We start from the raw sequence: 15,505 nt of genomic DNA on the forward strand, positions 1-15,505 counted from the left end.
CTGTATCAGTTGAAATTTTATGTACTTGTCAGATTCTGATATATAATAATCTACTGATTTTCAGTATTACTATAGGATTAAAACAATTACAAAGTTAAAATGCTCTGGTATCTTAAGTTATAAAATTATTTGGCTAGCCAGCACTGATTGTAAGTCTTCTAATCTGACATCAGATCTGTGTGGCTCTGCCTATGAAATATTTGGTCGTGGTTTTCAGATACAAACTTTCTGCGCCTTTTCATTTATAATTTTTTATCCCTTCCATGATTTGAACTTACAAGTTTGAGCAAAATTGTTACTTTGCAGTGCTTGTGTTATCAAGGGGATCTCTGAGATGGCTTTCTACTTCCTGCTTCCTTTTTTTTTCTCCTCTTTTAACCATGCAGCTTTTTATAGTGTTTCTAAAAGCTAAACCTCAACTAGATGAAAAATTGAACTCCAAAGGGAAAAACTGATTCCAATTAGTCACTCTAGTGACTGCATTCCAAAAGCGTGAAAAATTGGGTCTGTGTAAATAAGATTCTGCCTTTCCAAGACAACCTCCATTCAGTGGATTGTTTTCCTCGTTGTAGTGCCTGTGTCTGCCTGCTTCTTGCACCTGGAGTTTCTTGACTGCTGGTAGTCCTCAGTTACCACAAGGGATTTGTTTCTTTAATGACCTTGAATTAGAAAGGAGCCAGTTTTGGAATTCTGTACATTTGTTAGTCTGGAATGAAGTTTGTTTTCAGTACAAGAAAAGGAAATTAGTTAGTTTGAGCTATATGATGTGACTTCAAACACTTAAGTGTTTCTTTTTAAGTTAGTGTGTAGCACAGGATGGAATTCTTTTGACTTGAGCACTAAAAGTGGCACTGCATGAAAACTCTTTCTGTTCTCCTGAGACTGTATTCACACGAGAGAATTTTCCTCATCTTTGTACATTCCTTTGAGTTTTAATCTTGAGGCTTGAGTCAAACTTTGGGGGAGTGTGGGTGGGGAAAGGCACACACAGTCATGGCAGGTTTTTGGGATGTGGCTGAGTCAAGGACAGTGGCAGTGGTGGATTTTGGCTTTGTTCCTCTGGCTGTGGAAAAGGGTGTGTCTCTAGCACTTCAGGCAGACCACTGTAGGAACTTCCTCTGATGTAACAGCAGGGAGATGGTGAATAGTTCTCATTGCTTCAAATTCAGAGTAACACTGTAGTATCTCTTTGGAACTGTGACCCCAAAATCAGGATCAGCAGTTCACATCAGTGAGGGATCCTGAATTCTGTAAGCAAGGAGTTCATTGCTCTTTAGAGTTCTGCATTCTCACTAAGCAAAGCTGTTCTTGCTGAAGTTATATATTTTGCCTTGAAGTCATTATCCAGGGTGTGCAGTTCTTACAAAAGCTTAGATGCAATGTCTAATACATGCAGACTTTTCAAACAACCCTTTCTGAAGTTTCATACTCTTGGCTAAATGAAGGCTTTCTCTGCTTTGTCCTCACTCCTACACAAGCTAATGGTGACCAGAGAACAGAAGTACATATTTCTATGGATGAGTAATTTGTATTCACACTGTTTTTTTCAATAGGAGGAACATATTTCTACATGAGTAAGATTCTACGATTGGTCAAAAATACTGCAGCATCTTTTGCATCACTATTAGTGCAGCTATTTCAAATGGTTTTGCTGAAGCTTGGTTATGAATATAAAGGTACTTTTTCAGTTGTCTTCCTGGGTCTGCAAACAAGACAGAGTGTGCATATTTGGGTTATTTTCTTATGGATTTCATCTTTGGCCCTATGGTGTTCTTCTTCTGTAGTCTTTTGGCTGGCTCCTGTCTTTCTCAGTTTTTAGTATTACCTCACCTGTGCTACACTTTTCATTCCTTTCCTCTGTTTTGAAACAAGTTTCCTTTATATGAGATCCACATGTTGATTTACTAGAAAGTGATAGAGAGTAATTTTTGAATTGAGAAACTTAATTTTTAAAAACTGTGGTAGTAGTGTCAAATTCTAATTTTTCAGTATCTTTAGGTCTCTCTTATCACCCTCAAACCTCCTGTGCACTTATAGCTTGTTCAGATCTATCTTGCAAAACTCAAACTGCTGTCATCACTCTGCACTGCTTTAGAGCACCTCTTGTTTTCCCTGAAAACATTCACTTCTTCTTTGGTGCTTTCTCTTCTATAATACCTGCTCTGCAAGTGAAGTTAAATTGCCATAGGCAGAAGGTAACTGATTTTTGCATGTGAGTAGAACTTTGCTCTCCTCTTTCTCTCTGCTCAAAGCCTTATACTTGCTAATGCTTTCTTCTCCTCCTTGTAACAAGTTCGTTAAAATCAACACAAATATGTAATGAATGGCTGACCCATTTGATGGAATGTTGGGAACAGGGATTTATTTGATGAGGGTTGGTTGGGTTGTTTCTGGGTTTTTGGGGTGGTTTTTTTTTTTTGCAAACTTTGCTTTCTGAAAAGAAGCAGAAGGATTTTTTTTAACTAAGAGGCCCCCTGACATTTAAAGAAGAAAGAACAAGATTACACAGAGTGGGCTTCTTCCTTAGCATTTTTCAGGTTTTCTTTGAGTAATCTGACTTTAATAGTGAACCAAGCCCAGTTTAGCTAAAATCTGTGCATATGAAAGGCTTTGAACTTGAGAGCTGGAATCCATATGTGCTTTTTGGATGTGTTGCAGCTCACTCAGACTACTGTGGCAGCATGAATGTCAAGGAGTTCTACAGAGAAGATCGTCATCTTGGTGTGAATGAGGAATCAATATGTAAGTATGGGGATCAATGTGGTCTCAGTCCTGGGCTCTACACCAGGTTGTAGCTGTAGTAGTAGTATCAGGCAGCCCCTGACACTGTGGAAGCTGCAAAGTAAATATTCGGTTTGCAGCTTAAATGTGGGGGGGATGGTAGTCCCCTGTAGTATTTCCCCCAGCAAGTTTCCATCCCCTGAAGTTTGCTGAGCAGTTTTTGGGTTGATAACTGATGATGTGAGATAGACTAGTTCAAGTTGTCTTGTAAGAGTCTTGACTTGATCCTGGCTTTATCCCATTAATCAACTGTTACCACAACCAACAGGTGATGACTGTAAAGGGAAGAAGCATCTTGAAATATACACCACAGACCACATGCAGTCCTCATGGGCTAAAAGGGTAGCAAGGACCATTTGGCACACCTTTTCTTCTGCAGGTTGATTTGGACATTTTTGTTTGCTTTTATTTTGCATCGCAATCTCACAATGTTAATCACACATGTTTTGTGTTTGGGGTTTTTTCCTTTCTTCACCTATCAAAGTGGGGTAAAAATGTAAAGTGCCTAGACAACTAACTTCCTTAACACCTCTTCTGTCCGAATTCTTGCTCTGATTTTGGCTTTTGTACAAGCTTGGCAGGCTGCTTACCTATTAGTGCAAACAAGGTGTAGGGTAATGCGCACCTCATATGCTAGGAGGAACAAATGAGAATGTTAATTTATTGCACTTCAGAGAGATCTGTATGCTTGCTAGGTTGAGAAGCTGACTTCAAATTAAAGCAAGATATGAGATACTGGTGCGCAGATTATTTGAATAAAGGGGTTTTAACATTTTATTTTTGTTCTAGTGATAGTCAATTTTTACAGGAATCTTATATAGGGATAGAATCTACCCTGTGAGATGGGCGTTCCCTAGCTTGAATGGCAGAGGCATCAAGGATCTGTTGAGTGCTCTTAATTCAGCAGAGGAAAATGATTTGAGACACTTCAGTCACCTAAATGATTTGCAAAACATTGGGTTGGTATATCTATAATCCCTCAGATTAACCCAGACATATCTGCTAATCTAAAAATGTAGGATTATTTTCTAAACATACATGGTGTAGTTTGGTCTGTAGAAAGATTGGTCCTAGTCTTGGACGTAGTAATTGTTGGCCTCAGCAGGCTTTAAGTTACAGCATTTGATTACAGTGCATTGGATGGGGGATTGGTGGTGGTAGTTTTGTTCTCTTTAAGAGATACAAAACTGTCCTACTGAACATCCTTGGGAACATTCATCTTAATGAAAATTTACTGCTTGTAACTTTTAGATGGGAATACTTTCTCTTCTTTATCAATATTTCTTAGACATCACTGGAATTTTAAATTTTAATTGTTCTTGCTTCTGCACAGTAATCCAGATAATGACCTTGATGTATAATTTTGAACAAATAAGATACTTTCAAAGTTATGATGTGCTTAAAGCTTGTTTTTGTGGTAGTACTCTTGCTATTCTCTGCTACACTTTGCATGGCATTGTTAGATAAACACGTTACAAAATGTAAACGTTGATTTTGGAAAAGTGATATTCTAACTGCACAGGTGGTGTTTAGTCTATTTATCTCTGTCCATGAGAATTCAGTTTCTAAACTGTCTTGGCTTTACTTGACTTCATATTCATTAGTGGCTTGCTTTGCTTTAAAGTAGTGAAGAACCAAGTTTGAAATTACTGAAAGGTATGGTCTAAAATTCTGCAGAACGTGTAATGGGCAGGGGCCAGAGTGTTTTACTGCATGTACTGAAGAGAACCCTCAGCTCCTTTGTGTCTGTTACCACAAGGAGTTAATTTGTTATAATCCAGGTTACTTTATGCTTCACGTGTTGCGAACTGCGGGAGCGGCGGGATGGCTGGTGTCGCAGAAGGTGTTGTCTCTACTTTGGCTGGCCATTCTTTCTCCAGGTCACTATTCTGATCTCTGTGTGTGTGTGTGCATTGCCTGTTCCCTTTGGCAAACGAGGGGACTGCAGGGGCTGACACTAATTCAGCTGTGCTTGTGCTGTAGCTTTTGTCTTGAAATGCATGTGCTGCATTATTGACCAAAATATGCTTAATGAGAGAGTGTGTTTCTGTTCACAGGCATTACAGGAGACTAAGCAGACTGTGTCATGAGGGAATGAGTGTGTGAATAGCACTGACTATGGGGTGTCAAGAGTAATGGGATGTGTTTGGTTTGGCAGTCATTTTCTATATTGGTGTTCCTCTTACCAAAAACTGCTGCTGCTAATCTGTGTGTTTCCTGGAGCATACTGAGGTCTCCAGTATGTGATAACTTGTGTTCAGACATTAATACAGAATTTCCAGTGAAGTAGCATTGTCATAACAAGTGAGCACTTCACCTCTTTGCATGGCTGTTGATCTTGTTGAGTAGCTGATGTTACAATGCTGTCATACTTGTGATATCTAGATGTCAATAAGCTGCATGCATTGCCTTATTCATGCATTTCTCCACTCTGCAAAGCATTTTTGGCCACTGCTGCATGTCCCTCTGCTTGATTTCTTTGAACATGTGCTGCAGTAATTACATTTCACACTTCCCACCTTTTGTCTTCTAGGGAGGGCAGCTTCTGGCATGTTCAGGTTGCTTAGAACTGGGTGGTATCAACTTGTTACTCTGATGTCTTTGCTCAAGGTGTTTCTTGTAAGAAGGTGTGTATCATTTGAAATGATTGTTTTGTGAACAAGTAATTTACCCAGTTATAATATAAAACAATTAATTATGGTAAATGTGTTCATTCTTGTAAACTTTTGTCTCTTTCTCTAGATGCCTTCCAAAGAACTACAGGTGGTTACTGTTTCTTATCCCACTCCTGTTTCTACTAGGTATGTCAATTGTTCCCTTATAATACAAATCAGTGTGTGTACTACAGCTGCTCCAAAATAGCATTTTGAGTTGGTTTATGAAGGAGATGCAAAACTGAAAAAGAGCAAGTTCGTTTGTGAACAGGACAGTGATTCAAGCTTCCAGGGTACTGACAAGTGAGCAAGCTTTCCCCTTGTCATGAAAGCAATATCTTTGATTTAATTAAATAAGGCTCTTTAGAAAGAGTGGCTGAGGAAGTAAAAGCACTGAAGTCCTTTTTTCTTTACCTCCCTTCATAGCAGTAGCAGTGGAAGAGTAGGCTAGGTACTGATTGCTTTGTCAGTCTCCATAGAAGTGTGGTTCAGTTTTTACCACCTCATCCAAAGTCTTTCCTTTGCTCTAGAGCATTTTTTAGTTGCTTAAGATAGTGCTGACTTTAGGGTGGTTTGTAGACAGTGTTCTAGGCCAGCTGCCAACTTTGAAATGAAACAAACTGAAGTATTTACCAGAAGTGCTGGCCCATTTCTGAAGAGCAGTTTCATGTCTTTGTGAGTCTTAAAAATTTGCAGCTATTTTGTGGAGATGATGAAGCTTCTTGGAGACTTAGAGTGGAGATTCAAAGTCCTTAGTATAAGGGTGAACAAGGGAAGAATTTACCCTGTGTAGAAAATGCTGCTACTTCCCAGCAAGATATTGCAAAAATAAGAGCAATCTTGTGAAATGCTGTTTTATTTCCACGGAAGCCTAAGTTTCTTCCAACTTTCATTAGCTCTTGTGCAATGTGATATGTAGTAAGTGTGTAATGCAACATATTTTCCATGGAGATAAAAAGCAGCATTTACATCTGCCTTCAGAAAACATGGCCTGTTTTAATCAGCAGATTTGACCAAGGTGCCAGGGGACCGTATGAGTTGGAGTTTGGGCTTGTACCATGATATATATATATATATATAAGTTGCCTGCCTCACAACTGTGTGAGTGGGACTGATGGACATTCCCTAATTTTCTTGAGTGCTTGATTTAAAAATTTTAAAGCTGACTCATGATGATTTTCGTTTAGACCAGAGCAGTGTCCACTGTTTGGCACCTGCCTTGCAAACTGAAGGTAGCTGTGTCCTGAAAAAGACCATTTGTAGATACAAGCAGTCAGAAGGGAGAATTCTGTTGAACACATGTTGCTTTTTGTTTCTGTTGTAGGTTTGTGGTTCTGGGGGCTTAATGGCTTCATTTCATTATTACCTCCATTGAACTGGACAAGAATTGACAGAATACAGAGAACAGATGATTCTGTTCATGTTCCTGAACCACAAGATGGTTCTTTTCATTCTGTGCAACCTCCAAAGGTAGGGGAGAACAGTCTAGGGAAGAACTTGCACATATTTTAAGACCCTTAACTCCTATGTCCTCAATATTTTGCAATAACCTCTTGTTGCACAAGAGTAATGTAGATAAGTTGATTTTTATATATTAAAGCATCATCTTTATACTTCAGGACACCATAAATATCTTTGACTTTGGTCGCATAAGTGAGCTGGAAAAGCAAATGGCCTTCGTGTCTGACAGATGCCATGACCGAAACAAAGAATATCTCAAAGTGATGAGCCTGCTCCAGAATCTTCAAGATCAGGTTGCCACCATGAGTGACAGAAGCGAAACATTGAATTTAATAAAAAATGTGATGAGTCAATACATTCAAGATATGAAATTGGAAGAAAAGGTAAGACAGTTATTGATGTTTCCTGATACTGATTTAAAGTGTTCTGTTTTATTAATGCAGATTGTGAGCAATTTGACTGGAGGATCCTTTTTCTGCTCTAGAAATAACCAATAGGTTGTAACGGCCAGGAAGAAGTTGTGGGCATTTTTTCCTCCTTTGTTATTGCTGACAAAGGATTAATTCCAGACAGGTGGCCTAAAGTAGATTCTTACTTTGCTGAAAAGCTGGTGGATTTATCCTGTTTCCATACAGATGAAGAAGAATATAGGAAGGACTATACAAAGTACAAAGCAGGGGTTGGTGGTAAACTTCTCTATATATAACCCCTATTCCAGCTAAGTCAGACTTCTGTATTTATTACAGATTCTGTAATTTCTCACACTACCTGCAGGATAAATCACTTTCATTCCATTCACGGAATGGAGTGAAAATTACGCTTTGCAGAAGATATCAATTATGGTATTTGTACTCCAAAAGAAAATACACCCTCTTTTTCTTCTCTGTTTTTTTAAGACTGACTTCCTGGCTTTACATAAAGAACATGAGTTGCGCATCCAGACGCTGGAAGACCTTCTTAGAAAACTCTCAGCTGAATCCAAGGTATTGGCAGTGAGCTTTGCTGACTTGTTCTAATTGTAACCTGTTGATAAAACATACTGAGTTTTTTTACTTGCTGTTCCAAGCAGCAGTTTCCTTTACTCTGGCTATTACAGTTCCCTAAGTCACAAAACTTGTTTGTGTTTCTGCTCCCCCTTCTTGTAGACAGTTTCATTCCAAAGTTTAAAAATTATTCCCTTGACTATTGGGGCACATTCTATTTGTAATGAAACCTTGTTGTACAGAGACACAAACACAATTGTGAACACAGTCCCATACAGGTGGTGCTAAAATTTATTTTCATGTAACATTCTTTATCCTCTTTCTGTCACTTGAGTTTCTTTGTAGATGTTAAAACTTAATTTTTGTATTTTTTAGGACATCCAGAAGGAGTTCGACCTAGCCAAATCTAAATCAGTGAGGTATAAACACTTTTCAAATATATTCTGCTTTTTTACTCCTGGTACCAACTGACAGTGATCATTATCTTGTGTCAGTTAACTGACCCTGAGAGGTTCTACTGAGATCAAGAACATTTCTGCTTTGTACTGGATTTCAACTGTGATGCTGAACACTAGCACAGGATCCTCCTCCAGAACCCTACAACTACACTCTCATCAGAGTAAACTATTTATATAGTGGAGAAGAATGAGGGACTTCTTATCCTCTTATAAATGCATTAGTTTTTCTTCAGATCACTTAGTGAAATATACAGTAACTGCTTTTGATGGGCCTTATATTTAAATTCTTGAACTGTATCAGTTGTAGCTTTTGTCTCTTGTTTTTTGGCTTATTTGCTGAATTGCCATTTAACTTAAAATTAAATGTAAAATGGCTTTAGAATGATGGCTGAGACCTTTCTCCATAGCATTCACTGGACACTGATCTAGGTTGGTGATATATGAGCTGCTATTTGTAACTCAGCACTGCCTCTGGTTTGAGTGAGCAAGCCTGAGACTCACTAAGCCTGAAACTCACACAAAGTTGGACTGGTTTGCCAGAAGCCCTTAAATTCCCCAAAATCTGGATATGTTTCAGTTACTAACTTGTCAGCCTGGTGATAATCTGAAGTCATCACTGATGGATTTTTTCCATTACTTCAAAATACTTTGCTTTGAATACTTTAATTTTAAAGATGCCTTAAGTAACAATATGTTACAACTGCAAGTTCACTGTGTGTATTGTGGTGAACAATGGAACTAGGAGAGCACTTTGTATTAGACAAGTATATTCTCACACCTTTGGAATTTGATGGAATGATTCCAACTACTCTTTCCTAATGATTGACTCCTTGTTTTTGTCAGAGATGATGATCAATACAGTCTCCTTATGTCCAAAATTAAAAAGCTAGAACTAGAGCTGGCTCATATGAAATCAGAGCTGTTATCTGGGGAAAGTGTGAAGACGAGTTGTGAGAAAATGGATGTCATTCAAGAAAAAGTAGGTTCTGCAACTTCTCTAATTGTCCCAGTAAAATTTGATATTTGGTTTTGTTCACTAACTTTCTTGAAATGCACTGCAATCAGTAACATGGGGGTAGTGTTAATCTTAAAGAATGGCAGTGTTGTATGTAAGGCTACTGTGAATTTTTCCATTAGTGCATAACACTTTACTAGAAGAGTTTATTGCTTATTTTCTACAGTGGCTGGGGTTTGCTTGTAAGTTATGACCTAGTAGCAGTTCTCTGTACAGTACTTTGTTGATGTATTTTGCTAACCCATGGAAATACAGAAAAAAACCTCATGCAAAAGCAAGTTAGGTTTGTTATCTGAGAGTTACTTCTAAAAAAATCCTGCCTAAGTTCTTTTGAAGCCTTTTAAAAGGTCTGACTGGAATGTAGCCAACAAAATACAGCAATATTGATATAAGATTATCAACTTTTACTTAAATAATAACTTGTGATAATGGTTTAGCTATGTGCCTGTTGTATATTTTTATATATATATTTATAAAAACTAATAATTATAATTATTAATGGCTTCTACTAGGTAGATGCCCAAGTCAAAGAATCTGTCAAGCTAATGCTTTTTGGTGATCATCAAGAAGACTTTCCTGAATCACTTCTCCAGTGGCTTACCTCCAATTTTGTGAGCAAAAGTGATCTACAGACTTTGCTGCGGGATCTTGAGTTGCAGATCCTCAAGAATATTACTCTGCATATGTCTGTAACAAACCAAAAAGTAACATCTGAAGTAGTTACAAATGCTGTGACTAATGCAGGGATTTCTGGAATCACAGAAGCGGTGAGTGAGTTTTAAGGTCTCAAAAGTTCAACTAAAACTGGAAAGAGTTCTTTCCTGGGCATTTTGTGGAGCATGACTGTCAAGATAAACATTAATGATTTTAGGAGATGTCAGGAACATCAATTGAAATGAGGAGAACTGCAGAAAATGCTTTATGGAGTGTATTCTTGCAGCATTGATTGTTGCCTGTTGTGAACATTTGCATTGTTTCAAAGTGTGCTATCTTGAAAATTGAATTCCCTAGAAACAAGTCTACCAAAAAAAAACCAGCTCAGGGTCTTGGGGAGAAGGAATGCAGATTTTTTAAAAAAACAGCAGTCAAGATGTAATATGAACTTGTATTTTAAGACAGACAGCCATATATTAAAAGTGGCATCTGTCTTGACAGAGGCTTTCAAAGACTTGTGATGAAGTGCAGCATTTCAAAAAGATGCTTGCAACTTCACAGATACGTAGATATAAATTACTTTACCACTTGATCTTATTAAAATATTTTCCCTTCCATTCTGTTGTATGTGTACACCTCTAGCAAGCACAGATTATTGTAAATAATGCACTGAAACTCTACTCTCAAGACAAGACTGGGATGGTGGATTTCGCCTTGGAATCTGGAGGTAAATAGTAGAGGAAAGACCATTTTTACTGTTCATGCTTTTAGTAGTATTTACTAGAAATATTAAAATGAAGAGTAAAGGTTAGTAGAGCATTTTTGTGTATTTCCTGACCATCAGATCAGTGCAATCTGTGATGGAGTTTGCAGGCCTGTACCTCAGCCTAGGTGTACATGGACAGGAATAGAATAGTTCTCAACATGTCTACAACTGGATGAGAAAGAAATGAAGAACCTTTAACCTGTTCTTAAAATAACATTGTATGTGATGGAAGCATTGTATCCACAGAAAATTATTAGATCTTAACAATATCTTTAATCTTTATTCATTAAGCTTTATATAAATCTCTGCCTTAATTACTCATTCCTCTTGAAGACTTATTTCTGCTAACCTGATCTATCTTTTTTGAGGTGGCAGCATTCTGAGTACTCGCTGTTCTGAAACCTATGAGACCAAGACAGCATTAATTAGCCTCTTTGGAATTCCTCTGTGGTACTTCTCTCAGTCTCCAAGAGTGGTGATTCAGGTAATTAAAGGCCAAGTAAACAGATGCAGCAATGTTATTTTGTGTTGAGTGGTTTGGATGGCTCTTTGGGTGCTGGGTGTATCTCTGTAATATATTGAGGGCACAGGTACTTTGAGCTGTGTTCCCAAGAGTGGGATTCTTCTGGCAGTGGCTGGACACAGCTTAAGTCCTACTCTAGCAAAACTGAGCTTTGTGGGAAGCTTGGGTGGTTCACTGGACCTGTGCAAAGTGTGAGGGCTGGGAGGGCTCCTGTTAAGAACTAATCTCCAGGTAGGGCTTCAAAACACCACTAGTAGCTCAGGTGGGTGTGGTGTCTCCCTGAAGAGCCCCACCAAGGAGATTATTTGTGCCCCTTACTCTTTAAGACTGTCCCTAAGAACTCAGAGTTCATTACAACTCTTATTACAATAAACATAAATTAGAAAACAGTGTAATATTGTTTTTATTGTTGTGTCCCGTTTTGTTCTGTCCACCTTCCTCCTGTGCAGCCGGACATGTATCCAGGAAACTGCTGGGCTTTCAAAGGGTCACAGGGCTATCTTGTGGTGAGACTGTCCATGAAGATCTATCCAACTGCCTTTACATTGGAACACATACCAAAAACTCTTTCACCAACAGGAAATATCACCAGTGCTCCTAGGAATTTTTCAGTATATGTAAGTCTGTCTCTGAATTTAAGTTGATGTTTGTACCCAGAAAGAATATTTGTGTTCCATACCTTGGAAAATAGTAACTTGAGGGAGGACAGCTAAGAAGATGATAAACTGTTTCACTCATTGCTTTTATTTATGAGCTTTGAAATTATGAATAAGAAGTTTTGCAACCTATTTTGGCTGAGTTATTTCTTTACTCTTGCTCCCTACAGTAGTAAACAATTTTGGAGGGAGATAATGGTTTTTAATTTGATCTAGCTCTTTCATACACTTTGTTTTATCCTCCCTCCCAATTCTTTCTCTCTCCACCCACTATCCCTCCCATTTTGTCTCTGCACCTTATCTGTGATGTGCCTTAAATAATTTTTTAAAATTCATTTTACCCAGCACCACAGTTGTGTAGGCTTGTGTAGGATTTCAGAACAGAACAGACCACAGGGTGTATCAGAGAGCAGTTACGATATTTGAGAATTTTTTGTCCTGCTGTTCTAAATGCTTAAACAGTCACCTGCAAGCATCTGAATCTTGACTTCAACCTTGATGTTCTCTTATTGTTCTGAGCAGTTTATATTGTACACTGTGATAAGGGTTTTAGCCATGGAAATTAAAGGGTTTGACCATGAAAACACATAAACAGTACAACTATTTACAGGGCAGGAAGCTGAAATAGAGCTGTGCTTGAACTTTAAATTATATGGGAAACATTCTGATACTGGCTTGATAGACCTTCAAGTGCTGTCTCTTGATACTCTGTGTGAACATGCTTCTAGTTTAGGTTTGATTGGAAATTTGATGGAAAAAAAAATCTTCATCCTGTTGTTACAGGGTCTGGATGATGAATATCAAGAGGAAGGCAAGCTTCTAGGAGAGTATGTCTATGATCAAGATGGAGAACCACTGCAGATGTTTCCAGTGATGGTAAATCTGGATTATAAGATTTAAAGTGTCAGGAGAAAGTTACTTTTATTTTCTACTTGCTTACTTTATTTTCATTGCTTGTATGCAATGAGCAGTGAAGGGAAATGGCCTTGTTCTCATCTGGGCACTGCAGAAGCTGAGGTAAAAAGTATCTACCTCTGCCTCAAAACCTGGGGTCTAAATAGATGAGAGGGGAGGAAGATTTGTTGCTATGTGGACACAAATGGTGTGAAGTTGCTAAATATAAGAAGAGTCTGTTCCATGCTGCTGCAGACTCACAAATAATTGTAAAGCAATAAAGGTTCTGTTCAAAGAAGCAGAACATTCCCAACATAACTTAGGTTCTTGCAAGTACCAACAGTCATTAATAACTAAGAAAGTTTCAGTTGCAGCTGTTTATGCCAGAACCCTGACACTGGTTTGTGTGTTTGCTTTTTCCTTCTGCAGGAGGAAAATGAAGATGCATTCCAAATAGTGGAGCTGAGGATTTTCTCTAACTGGGGCCATGCAGAGTACACCTGCCTTTATCGGTTCAGAGTGCACGGGAAACCTGCCGAGTAATCCACACTACAGCTGGGCGTGGCTGCTTTGTACATTTGGTTCCTAATCTGTATATACTGGGAAGCCTACAACACTGGACTCTGTAAAGGACGAGGATGCAAGATGCACACTGCAGAACTGTTGATCCTCTGATAAAGGCAGAAGACTGTCAGCAGAAATGTATAAACCCCAATTTTTATTTGCTCTAAGGCTCAGCTTGTAATTGCCAGTTCGCTTCATATTTCTGTGTCCATGCTGAGAGAAGTAATGCATGCAAACAGCTCTGGTTCATAAAGCCCAGTTGGCAAACAGGTGGCACATATTTTATTACAAATGAATGTATAGGTTTTTTTAAAAGAATAAACCACACTTTCTGCAACTAGGAATCTGTTCTTTTTTAATCCAGGACTTAACTGCATACTTTTGCTAGCTTGGCACTATAAGCCAAAAACTGTGGTACAGTTTGAACACTGACTGTGGCTAAAGGTGTCCTTCAGTTGACAGTTGGTTTTGACCTTTTTGGTGGATCCAAAAGGGCTTCTTTGCTACATGTTGAATATAATAAATACTACTGTCAGGGAAAGCTAACACAACCAAAACCAGTTTAAACACCAGCGACTGAGAATGCTTTACTGTAATTTGTGGCCGCGAGTTGCTCTAAAAGTCAGGGATAACTTTAAGTAACCGAAGTTATTTTAAGGTTTTTACCATGGCAACTTTGCCAGTTTGTTCTTTTTTTAGTGTCAATCCCAAATCGACCTTGATGTACTTGACTGACTGGCTTGGAGCTGATAAGCCTGCTGAATTGCTCAGTAAACACTGCTGTACAGCAGTTGAACTACCTTAGTCTGTCAAAAGTGATCTCTTTGGGACAAGATTTCCTTAGACTTGTTGATTGTTACACTCCATAAATGTACTGTGAGAATTGGGTGTGTGGAAAAGAAGCCTGAAGTCATTCTCGCTGCGTCACATTTACAAGAGGGACTGGAGCTCAGCGCTGCTGTGTGCAAACACGGGCATTCCTGATCCTCCCCACAAGCCTTAGTCGGGTACCAGATGAGTAGAGTTGCTCTTGGAAACAACATTTCCACATAGAACGAGATGAAACCACTTACTGCCCCTCCTTAGCCTTGCTGCTTTGAAGGTCCTTTTTGGAAAAGATTCCTGAAATTCACTTGTATGCAGAATTTTTATCTTGCTGTTCTAGTGCATTTTGTAGTTACACAGAACTGTTACCACATGGACCTGCTGACTGGTTTTCTGAATTGAGTTATGTATGTTGCACAACAGTCCTCGAATGTTTGAAATACAAAATGTCTCCATGTGAAGAACTGTTTTTCACTTGACCTAGAGACAGAACCTATGGCCTACGCAGAGGAGTAGATGACACATGTACAGGTGTTTTCATATTATAGGTTACATATTTAAAATTAGAATTATCCTGTATAAATTGAAATTAGGTAGCTGGGGGGGAATATTTTGAATAACACTAACTTATTTTTAAAAAAGCAAGATAGGACTTTGTGCAATGTATTTTTGTAAATGCTTTTCAAAATGTCTGTTATTCTTTGCTGCCTCCAAACTGACAAGATGCTATTGAGATGTTTAAATAAAGAGTTTTAATTTTTGAAAGTGCATGTAATACTTGAAACAAGAAATAAAGCCTCTTTTCTGTATTTTTTTTTTTATCAGCTGCTTAAATAAGCCAGGAACGATTGTGATTTCGGCAGAGGTGGGGGGATTCCAGTCAGGCTTTTACAAGGGGCAGGGTCACAAAGCTTTAAGGAGTAGCGTGTGGCTGCTGGGTAAACATCAGAGATTTGGGAAAAAAGCACATCTGGGTCGTTGCTGGGTGACTTTCAGCTGGGTGAAGGGTGGGGGGGGTTGGTTTAACTCCTCCCTCAGCCCTGCCTCGATCCCTGAGCCAGAGCAGTCCTCAGCCAGTCCCATTGCCTGCGCTCCATCAACCATTCCTTGATTTTCATTCCTTTTCCCAGTTTTTGGGCAGTTTCCTGTGCTGCTGTGCGCTCCAGGGCCGGTCGTGCTCGGCTCGAGCCCCGGGCGTTCCTCTCACGCCGTTCTCAGCCCCCGCGCCGCCGTTACCGCTCGGGCCGCCGCGGGCTGAGCCTCGCGGGCCG

The 15,505-nt window shown here is 39.0% G+C and overlaps 1 protein-coding gene across 11 annotated transcripts in view; it reads left to right on the forward strand.

Annotated features, from left to right (window-relative positions):
• Nucleotides 1-15,043, forward strand: part of SUN1 (Sad1 and UNC84 domain containing 1) — a 29,915-nt gene extending 14,872 nt beyond the window's left edge. For 10 of the 11 annotated variants that reach the window (XM_063414497.1, XM_063414501.1, XM_063414494.1 and 7 more), the window contains 17 exons: nt 1,554-1,676; nt 2,659-2,742; nt 3,050-3,160; nt 4,563-4,661; nt 5,315-5,408; nt 5,524-5,582; nt 6,760-6,905; nt 7,055-7,279; nt 7,793-7,879; nt 8,255-8,298; nt 9,181-9,316; nt 9,865-10,119; nt 10,649-10,733; nt 11,141-11,256; nt 11,745-11,912; nt 12,735-12,827; nt 13,275-15,043. In XM_063414497.1, the coding sequence (XP_063270567.1) occupies nt 1,554-1,676; nt 2,659-2,742; nt 3,050-3,160; nt 4,563-4,661; nt 5,315-5,408; nt 5,524-5,582; nt 6,760-6,905; nt 7,055-7,279; nt 7,793-7,879; nt 8,255-8,298; nt 9,181-9,316; nt 9,865-10,119; nt 10,649-10,733; nt 11,141-11,256; nt 11,745-11,912; nt 12,735-12,827; nt 13,275-13,388 (2,039 nt within the window). In that variant the 3' untranslated portion in view covers nt 13,389-15,043. The remainder of the gene's footprint in view (nt 1-1,553; nt 1,677-2,658; nt 2,743-3,049; nt 3,161-4,562; nt 4,662-5,314; nt 5,409-5,523; nt 5,583-6,759; nt 6,906-7,054; nt 7,280-7,792; nt 7,880-8,254; nt 8,299-9,180; nt 9,317-9,864; nt 10,120-10,648; nt 10,734-11,140; nt 11,257-11,744; nt 11,913-12,734; nt 12,828-13,274) is intronic. The other variant, XM_063414500.1, reaches the window with a different exon arrangement.
• The last annotated feature ends 462 nt before the right edge of the window (nt 15,044-15,505 follow it).

The sequence above is a fragment of the Prinia subflava genome, chromosome 17 (assembly GCF_021018805.1).
Source record: "Prinia subflava isolate CZ2003 ecotype Zambia chromosome 17, Cam_Psub_1.2, whole genome shotgun sequence".
Classification (NCBI taxonomy): Eukaryota; Metazoa; Chordata; class Aves; order Passeriformes; family Cisticolidae; genus Prinia; species Prinia subflava.